The sequence below is a fragment of the Somniosus microcephalus genome, chromosome 10 (genome assembly GCF_052327205.1).
Source record: "Somniosus microcephalus isolate GS21.2 chromosome 10, FLI_Smic_1.0, whole genome shotgun sequence".
Lineage (NCBI taxonomy): Eukaryota > Metazoa > Chordata > Chondrichthyes > Squaliformes > Somniosidae > Somniosus > Somniosus microcephalus.
In genome coordinates, this window is record NC_140996.1 from 164,255,847 (window position 1) to 164,279,200 (window position 23,354).

General features: G+C 45.8%; 1 protein-coding gene across 1 annotated transcript in view; it reads right to left on the reverse strand.

The window, feature by feature from the left end:
- The window catches only part of gucy1a2 (guanylate cyclase 1, soluble, alpha 2), a 366,843-nt gene that overhangs the window by 11,570 nt on the left and 331,919 nt on the right, over nucleotides 1-23,354 (reverse strand). The window contains exon 7 of the mRNA XM_085999072.1: nucleotides 8,282-8,436. Within this exon, the coding sequence (XP_085855198.1) occupies nucleotides 8,282-8,436 (155 nt within the window). The remainder of the gene's footprint in view (nucleotides 1-8,281; nucleotides 8,437-23,354) is intronic.

The window sequence follows — 23,354 nt, forward strand, 5'->3', positions numbered from 1 at the left end:
ACTGAAGAGTACAGTTCTGGCTGATGGGCTCAGTCCTATCGCACAAAACATGCAGCAGGGTCAGAAGATCAGGTAGGAAGCCCTTTCGCTGGATCCCTGCCTGACTTGCAAAGTGTGCAACCTTCTGGCAGACATCATGGGCACGATTTTGCCATTGGAGCGGGCTGGGGGCGTGTCAGCCGCTTTTCGTGTTAGCCACCCGACTCCAATTTGATGTGGGAAAAATATGTGATTTTCCCCTAATTGGGCAATTGATTTCCAGTGTATGGGATCCCCTGGCCCACTTAGTCTTTCCATCCTGAAAGTCGCCTCCGATGACATCATCAGTGCTGGTGGATTTAAGGCCTGCAAGCAGCCTTGCTTCTTCTGCAGACTGCAAACCTTATGCCCTTTGCTGTGATAGATTCCTCCAGCCAATATGTCCAGCAGTAGGCCAAAGTTTGCACCAAGGTTTGATGACGCTGCCCTGAAAGCTCTGGTGGAGGGAGCAAGAGGAAATACGGAGGTGCTCTTCCCTTCCTCAGGGAGGAAGAAGCCTCCCCAGCAGACGAAAGCTGTGTGGATGCAAGTGGCCCAGGAGGTCAACTCTTTGTCTATGTGCCGCAGAACCTGGCTGCAGTGCAGGAAGAGGTTTCATGACCTTCTGCGCACTGGAAAAGTGAGTATGACTTTCCCATCACCCTCAACCTAATCCCCATTGCCTCTCCTCACTAGCACTCAGCTTTGACAACCTCTTCCTCCACATCCCACTTGACACTGACATCCCTGCACCCTTACCCATTCCCTCTCTCTCTATGGTCACATTCACCTAACTATTCGAATATGCAGCCCTCACACTCCCTATCGCTATGATGCTATAAAAACAACTGACAACACACAGGGAGGGCCCTTGGTCTTGCCACCTCATTCCATCTTTGTCTCCTTCTAACCATCAATGATATGGATTCTCTACACTCACTCCTTCATTCTCACTCAAACTCCACTTGTCTCCCTCATTGCAGGAAAAGAGAGCTCACAATAAGAGGGAAAGAGCGAGGACAGGAGGAGGGCCACCCTCACTAGCCCAGCTCACCCCCTGGGAGGAGGCGGCCCTGGAGATCGTGGGAGTGGAGGAGGATGCACAAGTGGGGGACGGACAGACGGGTGCATCAGAGCAAGCTGGTGACAGAATAGTTTATCATCTCTCTCATTGACATTGCATGAGTCACTGATAATGATTCTGATGCTCTAACAGATTGACTTTTGATCATCTGCAATATTCAATGTGCATGTAACCTTGGCCTCACATCTCAGACTCTTTCCTTTACTCCCCACAGGAACATCGAAAGCGCCCATCGCCACTATCCAGGAGGAACAGCCTGAGCCTCCAGTCTCCTCAGAGGAAGTTGCAACCTCTGAGGGCGCAGTGTCAGCAGAATTCAGCACACCCAGCACCAGCGCACACACTCACACCTCGGTGGTACCTTCGCAAGATGGTGCAGTGTTGTCACCTGGTGTATCACAGCTCAAAAGTGAGCATCAGCAGATGGTGGAGACAGGGACAGCAGTGGAGAGTCCTAATCAGAGGGCTCAGGACTCTGCCAGCTCGGCTCAGCTGCATGTCGACCCTCTGCCTCCGGGTCCATCCAGAAGAACAGCAGTGCTGGAACTCCAGGAAGAGGTGCAGGAGTCTCTGGCAGGTTTTGTCTCCAGGGTCGCTGCGAGTGTGGAGCGAATGCAGGAGTCCATTGCTAACATGAGCAGAGCCTTTGTGGAGGCATCGGCGCATGAACGCATCACCACGGAAAGGATGACAACTTCCGTGGAAAGGATGGCTACAGTAGAGGAGAGGATGGCTACGGCCATGGAGGAGCTTAGTCGCCAGGGTCGTGAAAACATGGTCATTGTTCAGAATAGACTGACATCTCTTGAGGAGCGATGGTCAGCTATTGAGCAAACAAACCAGACCTTCAGGCAAGTCCTCGGGAGTAGGACTTCCAGTACAGGCACGGGTCCTCATGGCCCCCCTGAATTGCAGCAAGGTGCTGTCAAGCCGCTTGCTAGCTCTGAAGTGGGGCTGACCCATGAGAGGGATGTTGGTGGCAGACAACAAGGAAGTGGGGGCTCCTCTCCAAGCACTCACACGACCATGCCACTGCAGAGCCGTCGGTCAGAGCCCCACCAGAGTCCCCACCCAACTGAGATCGGCGCCTCAACCCCTGCACAGCCACAGGAGTAGCAGACTGCTGCCGAGCCCTCACAGGTTCGCAACCCCAGAGGACGCCCGCCAAAGGTGTCGAGACAGGAGCAGCAAGAAAGTGAGCAAAGGGCCTCCACATCTGCTGAAGCCACAGGGGAAGCACCATGTAGGAGCACGCGTAAGAGGAAGATAATGCACAAGTAGTCACAAGGGTAGTCACTTGGGTGTAATGTGTTTGTTTTTTAAATGCCATCACTTGCTTATTGTCATAAAAAATTCTGATGGCAAACTGCTGCAGTTGTGGCATGTGTCATTTCGCAAATGGAACTTCCACATTGAGGGCTTAGGGCAACTTGCAATTATCAGTATGGTGGTCAGAGTGATAGGAATCTGCAGGTTCTTGGCCATTGTCGATGGTCTGATAAGAATGTGCGAGGCAAAAGTGTTTGATTGTGCAGGCTAAGCAAATCTGGCCAAGATGAGTGCGTCCCTTGCATCCCGGGCAGCAATGTGGTCGCGCGCTGGCACCTTCTGACCTGTGCAGCTTCAGGCGGGTGAGCAGCAGCTTGGAGCTCCTGCTGTTGCTCCTGCAGTTGTTGCTGCTGTTGTTCATGGTTCTGCTGCTGCCATGGCTGATCTTCGTCTGAATCTGATGTCCAGGAGGAAAGGAAATAAATGGTTCCCATTCTTCTGGTATATACCTCAGTTGAGGAAGTGCTCATTCAAGGTGAGGAGAGGGGTTTCCCAGGAGGTCACACTGGAGATGGGTGTCAGGCCCCAAACTTCCACAACAATGAGTAGGCCTGTTAAAAGTTCCCCCAGACCTGAAACAACAAAGTTCTGTCACCTGCAAATGATGATTGGGGAAAACTCCTTTTTAATGGTGGAGCTGCAGCTGTTAGTAAGCAATCCACTTGTGCTGTCGCCAGGTTTCACTGGCGTGTTTCAGAGGAGGCGTACAGCACGTGGGAAAACTGTTAAAATCACAAAGGACCCTCAAAATGGGATTATAGAGGCACTTAACTGGTTGTTAAGGGCCTTAAGGGCCTATCCCGCCTCTTGGAGGCAGGATGGAGACGGGGTCAGAAAACTCGCATGTGGGAAAATTGCTCGGAGGCAGGATGGAGGCGGGATCAGGCCCACCCGCCAGTGTTTGCGATTTTAACACCTCACACGCCTCCAATCCCGCCTCCTCGGGCCTGGTAAAATCGAGCCTCATATATCCCACTAATTTGCCCTTTCACCCTTTAAAACAGGGTAGTGATGTTTGCTCTACTTGCCCATCAGGGGTGGGGAAAAAGGGAAACTCCATGGATAATGAAGTTCTTAAATAAGAAGATGGCTTTTTGGCATTTTTTTAATTTTCATTTTTCTATCATTGCTTTACCATCTATTTAGTGCTTTTGCTTTGGGGGGTTTTTGTGTTTATTTCTTCAGATTTTTTTATTCTCACCTTTTTTGTATTGTTTGCAGTTATCTGACTTTTTTTGTATCAAGCATAGGGAATATTTATGTTGAATCAAAAATTGTGAATAATATCGGCAAAATCAGCAGAAAGCAGACTTTAATTAACAAGACTTCAGAAGAACGGGAAGAACTTAAAACAAAAGGGACTCTTACAATATATACTGTTGCAGCAGCTCAAGGAGTAACAAGGTACCTAAGTGAAAGCTATAAGTCCTGTGACATTCAGCAAGTAAAGTTAGAATTAAGGACGGGGCTTGGTTTTCACATGTCTGAAATATCATGGCCTAGAAATTCACTGGCGCCCTGTTTGGGGTGCCAGTCTCGCCTGGGCGCCGGAAGTCCCGCCCTGGAAGGAGCCGCTTGCGCCAGCCCGATATTCAGTTTCAGCGCCCCAAACAGAAGCGGGGCGCTGCTCGAGGCGCCCCGCATCCCTCTTGGGGCACTGCAACTGAATATCGCAGTGCAACGTGCTGCAGCGCCGCACGCTGTGGCACAGCGCGCTGCGGTACTGCAGGCCTTCCTCCCCTTCTTAAAGGGGAGGGGCCTGCACCAGTGCGATCGGAGATCGCGAGTGCCAGCAAAAGAGCCCGGCACCGAGGAGAAGTGCCGAGCTCTTGGGACACAGCCGGCACTGCCCGGGGGGGGAGCTCAGGAGGCCGGGGACGGCGGCGTAAGGAGGTGCTGGCAGGCGGCCAGTGAAAAAAATGGCCACCCCGTACCTCCCCTTTAATTAGCGCCACTACCGTTGCAGGTAGGCCCCCCTGAACCGGTCGCAATTTGCGACCGGCGCTACAGCGGAGGGCGCGACCAAATATCGCATTCGGGGCGGTAGCGGGGCGCTGCGCACACCGATGATGTCATCGGTGGCGGCGCAGCGCTACAGGCTAACGCCGCCATTAGCGCCCCGCTAAATTTTGCGGGAGGCGTGGCCAGTGGCGCTAAAACCACTAAGTGCCCTCTTTGGGCGCTAACTGATGGCGCAACCCAACAAATTTCTAGGCCCATATTTCACAGTTGAAATAATACAAAATAAAAGACGTCATGAAAGGACGATCAGCAGGCATCAGAGCCCAACTGCCTGCATTCACCATTGTGCTAGCAATCATATATGTGGGACATGGAACACCTACCTGGCAATGATCAAAGGAAACTGCCTCTACAGGCTCCGAGCCATTAGGCCGCCATTTGCCAGGGACATCTGCAGCCAGTCTGTTTCAAATGAATGGCATTCAAGTGCAGTCAAGATTTAACTGCCTCCTCAACTTTTCTGGCACGGGGTCAACTGCAGTATCAGCCAATGTGCTGCGCTCGCATGCACCAAACAGGTGGCTGATGCATTGGTCAACATATCCAGCACTTTCATCTCCTTTCTCTCTGAATAGCACCAGGAGTATGATATGGCTTCTCAATTTAACTGTACTGCTCCATTTCCCAAAGCAGAGGCTGTCATTGATGGTAGCCATAGAGGCATCGGGGCATTCTGTGCCACCACGATTTACACCTCTTAATCTGTGCACTGGCGACTCAACCAGTGCTCATTAACTGCAGCCTTTGAAAAATATATCACTGTGCTGGCGCTTGTAAATGTTGCTGAGAATGACACAGGTGCTGTGAGGTGCTGTCTTGTTTTGGGCTACCAGCAGTGCGAGCAGGATGCTCTTCAACGCCTACAATGACAGAAAAGGAATAAATGTTAGAATTATGGCTTGGGGTTGTACCTTTAAATATAGCCTGCATTGCAAGATACAGTGTGTGATGTTTATGTGTGCCTGTGTTAGAGAGCGTGAGAAGAGGAAAGGGAACAAAGCATATGGATGGTACTTGGTAAGAGCTATGGGGAGATCTGCAGCTTCAGATTCCCCCTACTCCCTCAGTACTCTTTTATATAAAGAATATTCAGGATGTCCGCTCCAAATGAGTGAAAGGCTTGCAATTTCTGAGCCCTCTTCTGGTGCTGGTCAGTTCCTTTGTATTATGGACTATCCTGTCATGCAAGCAGAAAAGTAGTCTTTAGATGTGCTAAGCAGAAGGAGTACATGTATAGGCCCAGAGCTGCTCGAGGCCACCCACCACGGCTGTCTGAAGTGTCCTCAATGGAAGCCTTCCATTTTATTTTAATTAATTCTTGGAATATGGGTGTTGCTAGCAAGGCCAAAATTTATTGCCCATCCCTAGTTGCCCTTGAGAGGGTGGTAGTGAGCCACTTTCCTGAACCACTGCAGTCTGTGTGGTGAAGATTCTCCCACAATGTTGTTAGGTAGGGAGTTCCAGGATTTTGACCCAGTGACAATGAAGCAACGGCAACATATGTTCGAGTCAGGATGGTGTGTAACTTGGAAGGGATCTTGGAGGTGGTGATGCTTCCATGCGCCTACTGCGCTCGTCCTTCTAGGTGGTAGAGGTCGCGAGCTTGTGAGGTGCTGCTGAAGAAGCTGCAGCCTTTGGGGATCCACTTTGTTGGAGAAATAGGTTAAATGAGCACACAAAATAAGCACCGGCGCGTTGCACAATATTCTGCAGGTTGACTGTTATCCAATTCTGAAATTAGTTCTTGTAGTAAACTTTTTTTCTAGATTAAGTTTTGGTGTTAATATTTGTAACCAAGTGGGGGCAATGCTCATGAGGCTGCCCTAGAGGAGGGGAATCGGATGGTGGTTATGAGGACGGTGGTTATAAGGATTGCATGACTGTTGTATTCAGAAAAGGATCCTACAACCAGCGTACAACCCTATTTTAATATTATAATGAGGTTTTTTAATACTCCTGAATGCCAGCACGGGCGGCCAATCCAATATGACAGGAGGTGCACTTCTGGCTCAGGATGGAGCACAAGTGTTGTTCATTATATTGGACTCTTCGGTGCTTGTTTCATGCCTCTAAATTGAGCGCAGCGCAATCCAATTTCTAGGCCATTGAGTTCGTTAAATTAATTAACAGGGATAAAAAGAAATACCAAAATAGGTAGCAATGATTAAAATAACCCAATCCTGGCAGAGGCAAAGATTTGACTTGCTGAAAATTGACTTGCAAATGTCAAAATAATTAGATGTGCTGCTTTTTCCCATTCTCAGGGAGGTAGATGTTAGCAGGAAGCAATTAGTTCTGTAATGCTTGATCAAACTTATTGTGAGGATTGTGTTGCAAACTGCATTAATAAGAGCGCTTACTTGATTTTTACAGTCTTATATTAATGGTGTTGAAGCCTACAGCAGGTCCTTCTGTCAAACACATGCTCGCTGGCTGGAGGATCCAATGAGAATATTGCTGAACCGCACACTTTACAGAGTGCAGTGAGCTGGATCTGTACCAGAACTTATGGAGCCCACCATTTAATGGCGCTCAATGCAAATCAGCTTGGGTTGGTCAGTGCTGTTGCTGGGTGCACAATGACAAGAGAATCACCATATGCTGCACTCTGTGCTGAGGTTTAAAATAGCTTGTTTGGTATCTGGTGAGAGTATTGGTACATCACAGCTCTGTATGGTCCAATGTGATTTGCCAAAAATTGAAATAAAATAACTATACTTTAACAGAAACATATTATACCTTTCAAAGTTTACTGCAAGAAGTAAGGCTTAATTAAAATAATTGTAATAAGGCTGACAGAAGGGTTGCTTCATTTATGTATTAACACATTGTGGTACTTTATATGTTTATGTGTGTAATTCTTTAGGAGAAAATTCCTGTCGGAGATTCTGTCCAGAAGCTTCTCCATTATTGACCAGAACCATTAAACTACTGGAGGCCATGAGGGAGGAATTCTCCTCCGTGATCCTGCCTGAAATCGGACGAGGTCACGCAGAAAAAGAGGACAATTTCGGGTGGTGAGGCCTACTGCTGCCTCACCACCCGACCGGTATTTCCTTCCTCCCATCTGCCACTACAGGACAGGCCTAGTGATGTACCACAGTGAAGTCACAGGAAATCCCAGAGCAGCGCAGTGGAGATGAAGACCTGATGTAGCTTAACATTCCCCAGGCACAACAAAGAAGAAAATCCACTCGAATGCTTTCAAGAGAGAAGGGAGAAAGTTAAAAAGAAAAAAACCTCTTGAGACTTACTTCAATATAAACAGGACTGGGAAAGGCAAGAGGAAATAACAACAGAAAATGCTGGAAAAACTCAGCAGGCCAGGCAACATCCGTGGAGAGAGAAATAGAGTCAACGTTTCAGGTCGAAACCCTTTGTCAAGACTGAAAAGGCACAGGAAATGAAACAGATTAAAAGGCCAGGCTGGGAGAGAACAAAAGAGAAGTGAAGAGACATTAAGAGGTATTCAAAAGGAGATGAGATGGTGATAGGACTAGTGGAGACAAAAGACGGCTTTAGATTAGGTGTGAAATGCGCTGGCAGAATGTGAGACAGCTGCCATGTGGGAGAGAAAAAAAGGCAAGAGGAATCTCCATATCTAAAGTGTTAGCTTAATTTTACTCTGTATTGTGTACTCATGATATAGAGAAGCAAATAAAGCCGTTATACATTTACTATCAGCTGACGGTCATTAAATACTGCTGTTTTCTGCACACTTCTAAATCCAATCTGAGGTCCTGGGCTTTATGCGTGAAAGAACATTGTCAAAGAGTCTGTTATCTGTACTATCACATATGAGTGAGCCATGCTGTGTTTTGTACTTACTGGTATGTTGTAGGACTGATGTTAATGCGCCGTGGTTGACTTCCTGACTCAAACTTACTGGCCAGAGTCACGTTGTTTCCAAACAAGCAATAACGAGGCATTTTCACACCGACAACTCCTGCCAGTACAGAGCCAGAATGGATCCCAATCCGTAACTTAAAAAAAAACAAAGTACTTTCTTAAATTCTTTAACCAGAAACAACTCATATTAATTACCATAGTGCTTAGCACAATGTTAAATCTTACAGCAGGATTCCCACGGAAAATAGTTAACTAAAACAACACATATAGGCTGGATTTTGTCAATGGGGAGCTTTTGGAGGCGGGACTCCCACTTGTCGGGTTTTAGTCCCGCCTCCATCGACTTGTGGCCAATCCACGCTATTTTCCCTTGATTGACCTTGTTAAGCCAGCCAGTGGCCTTAGCAGGCCAATTAAGGGAAAGCCGGTTACAGGTGACGTCAGCAAGTGATGTTTCATCTGTCAAGAACTTTTGACAGATGAAATGTCAGCGTTTCATGACTCTGTGAAGCTGTCAAACACTGACAATCTGTCTTCTAAGTTGAGTCTTTACTCAAGGCTCAATTAGAAAGCCTTCCTGAGCAGAAAGCAGAAGGCTACAGCTTTTGACAGTTCAGCGGCCATTCTGCTTTCTGTGCCAGTGAGCTGAGGGACTCCCGAGACCTGAAGGGAGGAAGCCTGCAGGAAGAAGTAAAGGTAAGTAAAACTTATTAAAACACTTTACACACACCTCAGACACTTACCTCTGCACACATGCACCCATCACTCACCTGCACACTGGACATCTCGGCTCCTCCAGCCCCCGCAGACCCACGGCTCGCCTCGCTGACCCTGGCGAGGTTCGGAGCCATCAGGAAGCCCACACTTCAGGGCTCAAAATAGGGATTAGCCAAAAAACTGCCTGTTAACTACCTGTTGGCACTAATCCCCTTCCTGCCTCAGGAGGGTGGGAAGATCGTGCGCTGGCAGCAGCCTGCAGTAGTGTTGTGGAGCCGGGAACAGCTCCCCTCGTCTCCCTCTCTACTTTCTATATTAAGCTTGGATCTCTACTGTATTATGAACCTTACATTTGTCATAAGCCGCCTGAACAAAAGCAGCTCACACTCCCCCATGACCGTCTGGAAAACATGACATTCTGTCACTGAACCTAGCCTCAGCCCAGCGGTGTGAAAAATAATTTCAAACCTTGGGGCCTACTGCATATGAAGCCGTTAAAAATCCCGGCTCCCTGTTGTGGTAGCAATGGATTTTCTGATGAGGAAAAAAATCTTATTCATTCACATTTTATTTTAGCCAAATCAATGCCCATAACTACAGAATGTTGTAATGTTTATAGACGATTGAACTGAAGCAAATCCTATGTTAACATGTACGCCACATACAAGATGACAGTGAGGATTATTATTAGTGCTGATCTGATTTAAGAACACTGACCCCTGGTAAAATGGATAATTAAAAAGCAAGGTCACATTTGCTGCAATGTGTCTCATTTTGAGAAACACCCACATCAGCAGGAATTAATGATGTGTTAATTTCTCCAGTAAAAAGAGTACAGTGAAAGGCAGGCAATAATAATTAAACTAAGCTGCTTTTATGTTGGTCTTTTAATTTGCATTCCAGGAGCCCCGCATTGGTAAGACAGCTCCCAGCATTTGGATTGTTCGATCTGTTTTCTGTAGCCTGGTAGCAGACGTGTGTACGAGCCAGGGATCTACAAACCTGTATGATAGCAAAATATTGCAGGTGCTGGAAATCCAAAATAACAACAGAAAATGCTGGAAAAACTCAGCAGGCCAGGCAACATCCGTGGAGAGAGAAATAGAGTCAACGTTTCAGGTCGAAACCTGACGAAGGGTTTCAACCTGAAACGTTGACTCTATTTCTCTCTCCACAGATGTTGCCTGGCCTGCTGAGTTTTTCCAGCATTTTCTGTTGTTATCTACAAACCTGTCACCTGGCTACAGAACATGGACCTAACAGCATTAACGCTAATAATCAACTCATAGATGTCGGGCTTCTCATATTCAAACTGAAAGACCAACAAGAAAACAGCTTTCATTGCATAGAGTTATATAGTTAAACGGTTTTATCAGAATAGCACACTGCTATTGAGTATCATTAATGCAGAAGGTACTTCTTCTTGATGTGCTATGTGAATCACATTCAAATAAATATATAAACTGCATGTTCATCACACCTGTATAGATAGGGTTGCCCCTCAAATTTTTGGGGAAGATTAATCAACATTTAAAATAGGCTTGTATTTTAAATCCCAAAATAATGTCTTCATAAATGGAGAATATCAGATTCTTGTATTATCTGCTGCCACTTTAGGTAGAACTATTTGTGTAGTGGGAGGTTGGTGTAGAATCTCTTGATATGAAAGGCACCTCAGCAACTGTGGCTTAGAAATTCGACCGCGCAACGCCCATTTATTGGTTGCTAACCGGCCTACTATGCTACCAATTGGTGAGCAGGAAGTGCACAACTCGCCATATTGGGTTCTATGTAGAGGAGCCCCCTACTATATCTCTAGAGCTCCATGGCCAACTTTAATTTGGATGTTTTTGAATAAACATATTGGGCTAAAAAAATTCGTTTGCATAGTGCCCGTTGTTTGGGCGCTACGGGTGCAGATTTGGCTCGAGAATGGTGTTTGAGCAGCGTGCGCACACACTTCTGGTGCAGGCCGCGCCAGACGCCATTTTGGTGAGGGTGTTAGCGTCGGCGCTGGGAGCGTGTGCCAGAAGTATGCAGAGTAGGCAGATCATGACGTCAATCAGCATGTAACACTGATTGGCTCCAGGGCTGCCTATTCCGACCTCAACACTGGAGCTCTTGCCCTCTCTTAACCTCGCACAGCTGAACATGCGTTCAGCAACAGGAAGGACTCCCCACCAGCGCAATTTAAAGGGATCATCACCTACTTACAGGTTATCTGTTGTTTGATTTCTACTAGCTGTTGCTGAGTTTGTACAAATGTTTGGTGCTTTCTGGACATCTTTAAAGTTGCTTATAGTCTACAAGGAGTGGTGTGGCAGGTGTTCAAAGACCTGGTACTGACTTGCAAGGGGTCTGCTCAGAACAGTTGCTCCCAGACATGGGTGCTGTTAAGTCCGTGAATGATTGAGACACGGACTAGCAGGAAAGAAAACAAACAGATCTTTACTGGTGAAAGGCAATAACGAAACTAAACAACAGAGGCTCTCTAGCGCCTTTTATACAGGGGTGGTTACTGCCGGTACTGCAGTCTGAGACCAGTTATTCTCTTAAAGGTACATACACAACAATTCCTCCCCTTTTAGATAAACAGTACATAACATTCATTTAACAACTAAATGATAACGAATTACAATCACAATTACTGTTGCTAGATACATTGGTTAAGTGTAAGCAATTATATGTTCAGTCTTTGAGGAGGCTTCCTGATTCTGTCTGGATAACGCCTCTTTGGGGTAACAGGTTCTTCTGGCAATGTTGAGTCGGAATCAATGTCGTTGTTTGGTTCATCTGCTTCCAATATTACCGGTTCTGCGGTAGCTGCAATTGGAGCGTCGATTTCATTACCAGGTGTATCAGATCGTGGTGTGGAGTTGACGTTTTCCAGTGACTCTAGAATCTGGTCAGCATGGCGTCTTACAATGCTCTCCCCAACATCCACGGTATACATGAGAGGTCCTTGTCGTGTACAAATCGTTCCTGGCTGCCATTTCTCAGTGCGGTAGTCCCGGGCCAAAACTGGTTGCCCTATCTTAAAACTCCTGGTCGGCCTTTCATTCATATTCTGAAACTGCCTGTTCTCCACATCTCTTCGGACGTTTGGCTTAACCAAATCCAAGCGGCATCGTAGTCTTCGATTGAAGAACATCATGGCTGGAGTTTGGTTGGTAACCGCATGTGTCGCATTCCGGTAGGCAAACAAGAAGTTGTCCACCTTGTGTTGTAGGGGTATCTCTTCATTACACATTGCCTTGATAGCCTTCTTGAATGTTTGGACAAACCTCTCGGCCAATCCATTAGTGGCTGGATGATATGGGGCAGATGTGTAATGCTTAACACCATTGTTCTTTAAGAACCTCCGGAACTCTTCAGACACAAACTGTGGTCCATTGTCGGAGCAAATCTGTTCAGGCAGCCCATTTCTGGCGAATATGGTTTGTAAAACTGCGATAGTTTTTTCCGTGGTGGTTGAGGACATTTTTATTACCTCTGGCCACTTTGAATGTGCATCCACCGCAATTAAAAACATCGAGTCCATGAAGGGACCAGCAAAATCAATGTGCACCCTTTGCCATGGAGATGAGGGCCACTCCCATGGATGCAGAGGAGCTTGTGGTGGGGCGTTTTGGACCTTCTGGCATCCTGCACAGCTCTTGGTCATCTCTTCGATTTCTCTATCGATTCCCGGCCACCACACAAACGCTCTGGCTAAGCTCTTCATTTTTACCCCACCCAGCTGACCCTCATGAAGCTCATTGATCACTCTATCCGTCAACTTAGGTGGAATTACTACTCTGGATCCACACATCAAGGTTCCTCTGCACACTGACAGCTGTTCTCTTCTCGGCGAGAATGCTGGCAGCAGTGGTTCGCCATGTGCTGGCCATCCCTTCACCGTTAAATCATAGACCCGTGATAGTGTCGGGTCATTCCGTGTTTCCTTTTCTGTTTGCGTTCGTCACAGGAAGACATTCGACTATGGTCGAGTGGAATAACTCCATTGGATCCACTGCAAGGTCTTCTTCTTCCACCGTCGGCAACGGTAGACGTGACAATCCATCAGCATTTCCATGCTGTTTAGTTCCTTTGTACTCAATGTCATATTGGTGTGCCCCTAGGGAAAGGGACAATCTCTGCAGCCGTTGTGCTGTCATTATCGGTACGCCCTTCTGCGGGTTGAAAATGGAGACAAGAGGTTGATGATCGGTTAGTAGAGTAAATTTTTGACCTTGCAGATAGTGATTGAACTTCTTCACCCCCCACACTAGGCTGAGGGCCTCTCTGTCAATCTGGGCGTAGTTACGCTCGGCAGAAGTTAACGAGCGTGACGCAAAAGCTATCGGCCTCTCTAAACCATTAAGGAATTTATGTGACAGTACCGCCCCAATGCCGTAGGGAGACGCATCACACGCCAGCCTGATTGGCAGTGCTGGGTTGTAGTGAGCCAATACTTCCCTTGAAGTGATTAAGTCCTTACTCTTCTGAAAAGCACGCTTACAATCATCGTTCCATTTCCATGCTACCCCCATTCGTAGCAGGGCGTTCAGTGGGTGCAGAATTGTCGACAAATTCGGCAAAACTTATGATAGTAATTCACCAACCCGAGGAATGACCTCAGTTGCGACACATTTTCAGGCGCTGGGGCCTTAACAACCGCTTCAATTTTGTCAGGGGACTTATGTAACCCCTCTTCATCAATCACGTGGCCACAATACGATATCTGTTTCTCAAAAAATTCGCACTTGGGGCGGTTGGCTCGCAGCCCATGTTCCCGTAGTCTAGTGAGCACCTGTTCTAGGTTGTTAAGGTGTTCACTGTCATCTTCACCTGTTACAAGGATGTCGTCCAAGTAACACTGAGTCCCCGGAATCCCTTGCAGGACTTGTTCCATCACTCTTTGCCATATCGCCGGAGCCGATGCTCCTCCAAATACCAATCGATGATACTGGTAAAGACCTTTGTGAGTGTTTATCGTGAGATACTTCCTAGAGGACTCTTCAATCTCCATCTGCAAATATGCTTGTGCCAGGTCAATTTTTGTAAAACGCTTTCCTCCAGACAGCGAGGCGAAGATGTCTTCTATCCTTGGAAGAGGATGTTGTACTGTGCGAAGGACAGGGTTCACCGTCACCTTGAAATCCCCACAGATGCGAATCTTCCTTGGCTCTCCGGACTTATTGCTTAACGTTTTCTTCATGACAGGAACGATGGGTGTCGCCCACTAGCTCCAGTCGACCTTAGACAACACGCCCGCCTTCTCCAGATTCCCCAGCTCTGCCTCGACAGCTGGGCGAATTGCATATGGTACCGGTCTCGCTTTGAAAAACTTGGGAACTGCATTCTCTTCTATTTTTATCGAGGCAGTTACGCCTTTAAGCGTGCCCAATTCTTGTTGAAATACCTCTTTGGCGTTAGCTAAGATTGTTGACAATCGTCCAGGAGTGACGTCTTCATCTTTTTTACCATCCACCGTCATTGCATGAATGGAATGCCAATCTAAGTTTATCTTCCTGATCCATTCCCGTCCCAATAACGGTGGTCCACCATTTGGCAGTATGTAGAGATACAATTTCCGTATTTTCTTGCCATTGTATTCGACAGGCACCCTTATTTTTCCTCTGGGGTATACTTTTTGCCCTGTATACGTCGTCAAGACGATGGATGTCTCTCTCAAGGGTATGTGTGAAAATAGCCGCTCGTAGTCTCGTCGATTCATGACGGTTAGCGCTGATCCTGTATCCAATTCCATTTTAACTTGGGACCCTGCTATCATGAGGGTGACCCAAATGGTTCGGTGATCCTCTTTTGCGATTACATTGTGAAGTTTGAGACAGCTTAATCTCCTGTTCTCAGATTCACTATCGCTCATCTGGTCTTCGGAACTACTGTCCGTCATCTTTTGTACTTTCTTGTATGGTTCCTTAGTAGCCTTTTTGTTGTCGCTGGTCTTCTTCCCAGACCTACAAACTCGTGCAATGTGTCCAATCTTCCCGCATTGTCTGCATATTTTGTCTTTGGACCAGCAGTCCTTCTGGTCATGGTTAGTTCTGCTGCAGCGATAACATTTTGCAAATCCCCGTGTCATTTCGTGGGTGCCGTATTCCTGTGGTTTTTGTTGAATTTCTGCAGCTCCCCTGGCTGCTGCTTCATACGATACTGCCACGCTGAAAGCCTTATCTAGCGTCAGCTCTTTTCTGCGAGTAACTTCTTCTGTGTTCCTTCACTCAGGAGTCCACAGACAAATTTGTCCCATAGAGTATCTGCCAGTCCTGCTCCGAACTGGCAGTGCTTTGATAGCTTGCGTAGTTCCGTAAGATACTCAGCATTGCTCTCATCTTTGTGCTGAGTTCTCCTGTGGAATTTAAATCTTTCTGCTATCAACAGCGGTGCAGGGTTTAAGTGTTCCTGTAGAACAGCAACAATTTCGTTAAAACTCTTCGCCTTCGGTTTGGCTGGAGTAATCAGATCCTGCAATAGGCCGTACGTTCTAGCGCCCATTAAGTTTAGCAATATCGATGCCTTTTTCCCCTCCGCTATTTCGTTTGCCTCGAAATATACCTTGACTCTTTCCACATACGTGGTCCAGTCCTCTAATGTATTATCAAAAGCAGTGATACAGCCAGTCTTCGGCATCTTGCAAATCTAAAATGGCGCCTCCCGCGCTTTGCCTTCTTCCCCGATTTAACAAAATGGCGCCTCCCGCGCTTTGTCTTCTTCCCCGCTGTTGTTAGCGCTGCTTTCCACGGTTTCCTGCGCGTTAAATATTGATTCTTTTTCTTTTATTATTTTCCCGTCGTGGAGCGGACCCTCTGGGACACTTCCCTCCCTCTTCTTAGGTCCGAACGCTGCCCGGCTTCGAAACACTGGCCGCGCCCTGTATGCTCCACCCTCTCTCTCTCTCTTTGCTTCCCGACTCACTGCCCGGCCCCGTTGAAAGGCCACCTGATCGAGCTACAGCCCGCCGCAGCCCAGGAAGGATCAGAGCACTACCTGCCACCAGCCCGATTAGCTGGGAAACCACGGAACGAGGAACCCAGCCTGGCTCTGGACAATCTCTCCTGCAAGTTTTGAACCCGATGATTGACGGTCGACGCCCATTTCTCGAGTTTCAATGGACTCTATTTTTTTTTTTTTCTTTCTTCTGGCTCCGACCTTCAACAACGTCGTCGGAGCTGCTGCCGAGTTGCAGGTAAGTTCATTTCTTACTCGTCGCCAGTGTTAAGTCCGTGAATGATTGAGACACGGACTAGCAGGAGAGAAAACAAACAGATCTTTACTGGTGAAAGGCAATAACGAATCTAAACAACAGAGGCTCTCTAGCGCCTTTTATACAGGGGTGGTCACTGCCGGTACTGCAGTCTGAGACCAGTTATTCTCTTAAAGGTACATACACAACAGGTGCAGTAGTTTGTAACCCCCTTGGCCTGCAGCATAACAAGGAGAATGAGCAGAGGCGACGCAGAGCAGAAGAAGCTGCTGGCAGAGGGAGGAGGAGTGGGAGAAGGGCTCTCAGCAGGAGGCCATATCCACCCAGGGTCTTCAGGGTGCAATTCTCCTACCTCAACCTCAGCGAGGAACAATGCATGCAATGTCTCTATTTCACTAAAGTGGCGCAGAGGGGAAGTGGTGGGAGGGCGAATGCTGTCATCCTGAGAGAGGACAGAAGTTCATTCTCCACGGAGCCACTGCCACTCCCCCGGGGCGGCACCTCAGCAATCCTAGTAATCTGCTGGAGGGCAGATTGCTGGACTGCTGTGACACCCTGCAAGCCCCTTTCCATGCTGGTAAACCCTGCTATGATGGCAGCAGTCTGAGTTTGTGTGGTAGCAAGCTGAGCTTGCATGACTTCTGTTTGAACTTCCACTGCAGCACTCAGATGTTAGGTGGCTTCTGCTTGTGCTGCAATGGAAGCTGAAACATCAGCTATTAGACGCTGCATGATGGTTTGGTCCACAAGTGCGCTAATGGATCTGCCCACCCCTTCTACACTGGAAAGGATGGACGCCAAGCACTGAGCAAAGCTCTGTGCAAGGTTGGAGCTGGACTCCTCCATGCTGCTTGACATTGCATTCATACTTTCTGGCAGGCCTGTCAATAAACCAGGCATTTCGTTGTGCATACCCATCAGCTTTGTTCTGTAGGCCACTCCATTGAAGTTCTCATCTGAGTCCTGTGCAGCAGAGCTCGTGTGCCACCTCGCCCTCTGGGGAGTTGGCACTTGTGCTACAGTTTTCCCCTGCATTGGCTGTAGCCCGCTCGTGCCCGGTGAATCACCACGTGCAGATCCCGCCTCTATACTACCCTCTAAAGTATACGCAGTGCCAGTATCTGAGCTGGTGTCTGCAACTGTCAGATCGAGTGATGGGGTTTCTTCTTCATCAACACACGCCACTTCCTCTTGCATCACTGCCTGACCTGGTTCTATTTCTTGGGTGTCTGTAATGAGAAAGGCACAGGAGTAGGGTTGAAGTGAGGGGGAGGAGGGGAAAGCAAGGGGTGCATGCTTACACCATGTGCAGCTTGTAAGTCAGAAGAGATTGTGGGATGAGGAAGAAGTGGGATGTGAGAAGGAGAAATAAGTATAAGCATACCACCCTGTTCAATGGTTTCAGCGCTGCCACGGCCACAGCCTCAGTCTCAGCCACTCCTATTATGCCGAGCACCGTCTCCTTGAGAGGGGTCAGGATTTGGAGGCGCGCCTGTTGCCCTCCGGTTAGCTGCCGCTGCCTACTGCGGTGTGCTACCTTGTCCTGCAAGAGAGGGAAGCGTGTCAGTGGTTGATGTGGCTGGCATGCTTGAATAGCTGGCAGTGCGGGCAAGCTGTGAAATGTGGGTGTGAGGCATGCAGCAGTGGTCAGTGTGTGAGGGTGAGTTGGAGCCTGTGAATGTGAGGTATGAGTCGTGATTGATAGAGATTGTTAGTAGGTGAGTAATGGGGGTGTGGTGAATTGAGCAGTGTGTGACTAGTGGTACAGTTTGTAGGATATGGAATTTGAAGATGAATTCACTGACCTTGACCACTCGTGTGAGGTCATTGAACTTCTTTCGGCACTACATCCAGGACCTTGGGCAACACTGTTGGTATTGACCGCAACAGCTATCTGGTCACAATGCCTTCTCATAGTTTGTATGCTGGGCTTCCTGTGGAGAGATGACCTCTCTTCTCCTGTCCACCTCCCGCACCAAGGCCTGCAGTGCTGTGTCTGAAAATCTGGGAGCTCTCCCTTAGCCATGTTGTGCCATCACTCAGTTTTCCCGCTCCTCAGTCTGTTTCCCAGCCTCTTCCATCACCTGCTGAAGCCAGAATGCACCTTCTCTTTAAGAGGTGCAGGCTGCCTTTAGGAGGTGCAGGCTAGCTTTAATTGGTTCAAGCCTCGCACGAACCTGGGCCCCCTGCTGAGGGGCTAAGCCACTGAACAGCGCATTTAGCGCTTCCTTTCCGCTACAATTATTTTAATTAGCAGGCAGCATGAAGTTTGCATGCTGCCTGCATCGGACTTAATGGGTGTGGGCTAATTGAGCATAGCGATACCCGTGCCCATTTTTAGGCCTTATCCAATTTCTAGGAAGAGTTTAACAAGAGTAAAAGAGATACGTAAGAATGGCAGTGTTCAAATTACTTTGGTGAGTATACAGCATTTCATGTGCTTTAGGTCTGATCAGGAACCAGCAGGTGATTTTGTTGGTTATTAAAGTACATTTTCTGAGAGCTTTTCTTCACTTGCAATCAATGATGTCTGGCCACAGTGAGTTTGCTGTATAATCTATTTTTCTTTCTTTCTGACATGGATTGACCTGCTGTACATTAAGTGATTCCAAACTTATTGGGGTAGAAATGTGTCTTGGGCGGTAATGTAAAATGGGTGGTATTGCATCGGCCACCCGTTACACGCTTAGCCCGATATTCAGTTCCGCTGACATCAATGGAACGGTATGTAGGGCGGTGGATATAACAGACAGCCAATGCGATATCGCCTGTTTTTGCGCTGTTGCCCAAGTTGAATTTGTACCCCATATTCCTTAACTGCCAATGATAAGACATCTAAACAAGACCATTTTAATTAAAGAAATGTTGAACTCCACAGTCCAGATCTACCAAAACACTGCAGCACTGCTGTTACCATGGTAGCATTTCTAAGATTAGGCAGAAAAACTGAAACAGAAATGTTCTACCTACTTTCCATTTATCTTCTGTGAAGAGAAGCATTCTCTTTTTCTGCCAAAGGCAGCAAAACTGACTTTTTGTAAACTGAAATGTAGGTAACACTTAGAGGGCAGGGTGCGAGGAAATGGACCATTTAAATACAACAGAAAGATTAGCATTATATATAATAAATAAATAAATACTGCTTTCACTTTAAATAGAGCATTAGAACCAGACTATTGAAACAAGTCATTGTGTTTATTTGTCAGAAAATTAATTACTTGTACTGATATACAAGAATTTGCCCTCAATTTTTTTATATTGACCACATTTTGCTCAACAATTAATTCTTTAAGGAGGAAAAAACTGAATGTTGGAAATCTAAAATAAAAATAGAAAACACTGGAAATGTACAGCAGGTCAATCCGTGTCAGAAAGAAAAAAAAATAGATTATACAGCAAGCTCATTGTGGCCAGACATCATTGATTTCAAGTAAAGAAAAGCTCTCAGAAAATGTACTTTAATAACCAACAAAATCAATGAAACAATGATAGGCAGTTTGATAGCTTCATTTAAATGTAATCAGTATTACAAATTGGAAAATTAAAAGTTCAGACGACCAAGTGAGATAGTAGGTTGGATCACTGTGCCATAAGCTTGTATCCAGGAATGAGACGGGGTAAATGTCTTTCATTTCTGCTGGATGTTAATGATTCTAAATGAGTTTCAATGAGTGAATTGGCACTCCCAATGGACATGAGTGCAGCATAAAACTGCTCATGAATTAGTTACTGATTCAGCAAACTCCTGTACATTTCATAAGGACAAACAGCACTGGAGATGAAAATGTCACACGAGGGCAACACAAGCAAGTTTTCTCAGGTTCAAGAGCAGTGTCAGACATATTGTTGGCACTGGTCAGCTGGCTGGAAATGTAGAGGCGAGAGCTCTGTGTAATCCCCCTGTGTGTTAATTTGTTTGCTTTTTACTTTAAGTTGTATCATTAGTGTTTTTTCTTTAAAAAAAAGAACTACCACCATGAAAGCCTATGTTGGCAATGGTTTATAGACATGAATGTAAAAAGGGTGATGTGTAACTGATCTAATTCACTGCAAAATCTAGTCAGAGAAAATATTTTATCACACACCTGCTGAATGCTATATTCCATTTATTCAGCTCATTGCAAGGTTATTAAAATTAATGAACTTGTCACATTTGTTTGGAAAGAAATATAAACCAGATAATTGTGTGTTCATTTCAATCCAGCTGTTATAATTGTTAGTCATAAGCATTCCTAAGCTGGCAAACACATTTGCTGGACTTTAATTACCTGTTCAATAAGATTGAATTGCCAACCCTGTCTTACTCTTCACTAATGAGCAGATGTTTATTATGCTCTGTTACTGCTAAATGCTAAATACAATTCTATTATTTAGAGACTCAGCAAAATGGCTATTTTCCTTTCCCCCCTCCAGCTAGTTATTGATATTTACAAAACAGCAGACACAAATGAATACTAACAACTCATGTAACCCCTACTTTCTACATTAACCCTTTTACTTTATGTTTTAAAGCAATAAGATTGCAATTTTCACCCAATTATTAGCCATTTGTCATTTTATTTTCTATTTTTGGATCAGATATGTCTCCAATTCAAATTCAATCTATCTGTCCATCTGTCTGTGTTCTCTTTATCCAACACTATGATTTTATAACTTCCCTGTACAACACTGAAAGGTCACAGACTTTCTCTGCTGCAATGTGGCATCTCCGCATTATGTTGACAGTAATTGTTCTGTTGATGTTAATTGGTACTATGCAGGTAAAACATTGTGTTGAAGTTTATACCCACTGCTGTGAATTTAAAAACTTCTGCTTTGATTGAAATGACTAGAAAGAGCCAGCTGATTTTAGTTGGACCAGGCTCTGTCTCTATCCCTTAGTTTCCTCATTTCTCATTGACTCACATCATGCACTTTGCCCCACGCACCTGACAGCTGATGTAGGACCTTTGCAGCCAGTAGAGAGAAAAGACTTTCATTCCATTGATGAAAGGTAAAACTATGGTGTGTCTATCTGTCCAGTCCCATTATAAAACTATTCTCATCTATAGCATGGAATCTAAGTACTAACTGCTCTTTTCAGTTTTCAAATTGCACACAATTTTTAGTAACAGTTGCAAAAACTGATTTACTCTGATTTTTCAATATTGTGCTAGATCTGCACTATTACATTCACAAGATTCTATGAAATAATTGTAATTTTTTAAATATTTTGTTGATTGTAAACTGCTACTATTTCCTCCGAAATAAATCCCTTTTCTGTTGAAAGCTAGAGCAAGCAAAAGTGAGGATTGAAACCCCAGGATTTATGGAATTTCATTCATTTTCCAGCTATACATCGAGTCATCTGCTCATTCTTACTAACTGCCTGCTGTTGAGTTTAGCATTTATTTTACTCCGCACAGAGGACGTTGAATGGATGGAACTGTTCTCGTTAAGTGTGCGTTTTTTTAAATTTCCACTAGTAAGGTGCCTCACAAATCAAAATCGAAATCATTCAGTACCGTTTCTTTCAGTCACATTCTGAGTTTCATCTTAAGACATTTTTTGTAATGCTTTTGGGGTGTTTATCAGGGGTGGAGGAGGCAGAGGTAGCAGAGATGGTAACTGAACAGATCATTTTTCAGATGGTTTCCTAAGCTCTTTATTTATTATTGAGTTTAGCACAAGCTTGTCCCACTCAACGAGTAGTCTATTTATTCAGGTGCTTGTTAAGATAGGTGTGTGAGTGAAGGAAAATTAATATTACTTGACAGGACAGTTACATCTACATTTACACAAGCATTGCTTTCAATGGAAGAATAAAGTACTGATGAAAATCAGCTCCATAACCTAATTATCTAAATATAGAGTTCCTGGACAAGAAATCCACTAAACCAAAGCACTGGATAAAATATCAGAATATATTATTAAAGTAAAATAGAGTGAGAAGCAGCGTTTCAAGCAACTGCAACTTACCCTCAGTCACAAAAGTATATCTCAGTCGATTATTCTTGTATGAACCAATATTCAGACACTTCATGGCACATCACACTACCACATAAATGAAAATGATGCCTCATAAAACTCCAGCTTGTGCTCCTAATAGCTCTGTCTTTCCAGCAATAATGTACTGGGAACTCTTATAATCCCATAAGTCTACAGTGATTCAACAGATTTTCAAATTATGCAGGAAGATAGGAACAGTAGGTCATTCAGCCCCTCAGGCCTGTTCCACCATTCAACTAGATCATGGTTGATCTGTACCTCAACTCCATTCACCCACCTTTGCTCCATATCCCATGATACTCTTACCCAACATAAAACTATCTACGATGATAGCAAAATACTGCAGATGTTGGAAATCCGAAATAACAACAGAAAATGCTGGAAAAACTCAGCAAGTCAGGCAACATCCGTGGAGAGAAATTTGAGTTGACGTTTCGGGTTTGACCCTTCTTCAAAACTGGAGAGAAAACCTCCGTTCAGTCCGTAAGGGTGACCCCGAGCTTCCGGTCGCCTGTCATTTCAATTCACCGCTCCATTCCCACTCGGACCTCACCGTCCTTGGCCTTTTGTACTGTTCCACGGAAGCTCAACGTAAACTCGAGGAACAGCACCTCATCTTCCGATTAGGCAGTCTGCAGCCTTCCGGTCTCAATATCGAGTTCAACAATTTCAGATCATAACCTCGGCCCCTATTTCATTTTCACTTATATTTTTCCACTCCTTTCCTTTCCCCCCCCCCCCCCCTTTCCTTTTGTTTCTCTCTCACACCTGGCAGCTATCTTTTGCCCTGCCAGTACACTTTACACCTAATCACAGCCTATTACCATCTCGTCTAGCTTCTAATCTCTTTTACTTCTTTTGGTTCTTTTATTCTTTTGTCCGATCGCAGCCCTGCCTTCGATCTAGTTCCTTTTCTCTCCAGTTTTGAAGAAGGGTCAAACCCGAAACGTCAACTCAAATTTCTCTCCACGGATGTTGCCTGACTTGCTGAGTTTTTCCAGCATTTTCTGTTGTTATAAAACTATCTATCTCAGTCTTAAAACTTTCAATTGACCTAACATCCATAGCCTTTTGGGAGAGAAAGGTGACAGATTTCCACTATCCTTTTTTGTGAAAAAATCCTTCCTTATTTCACTC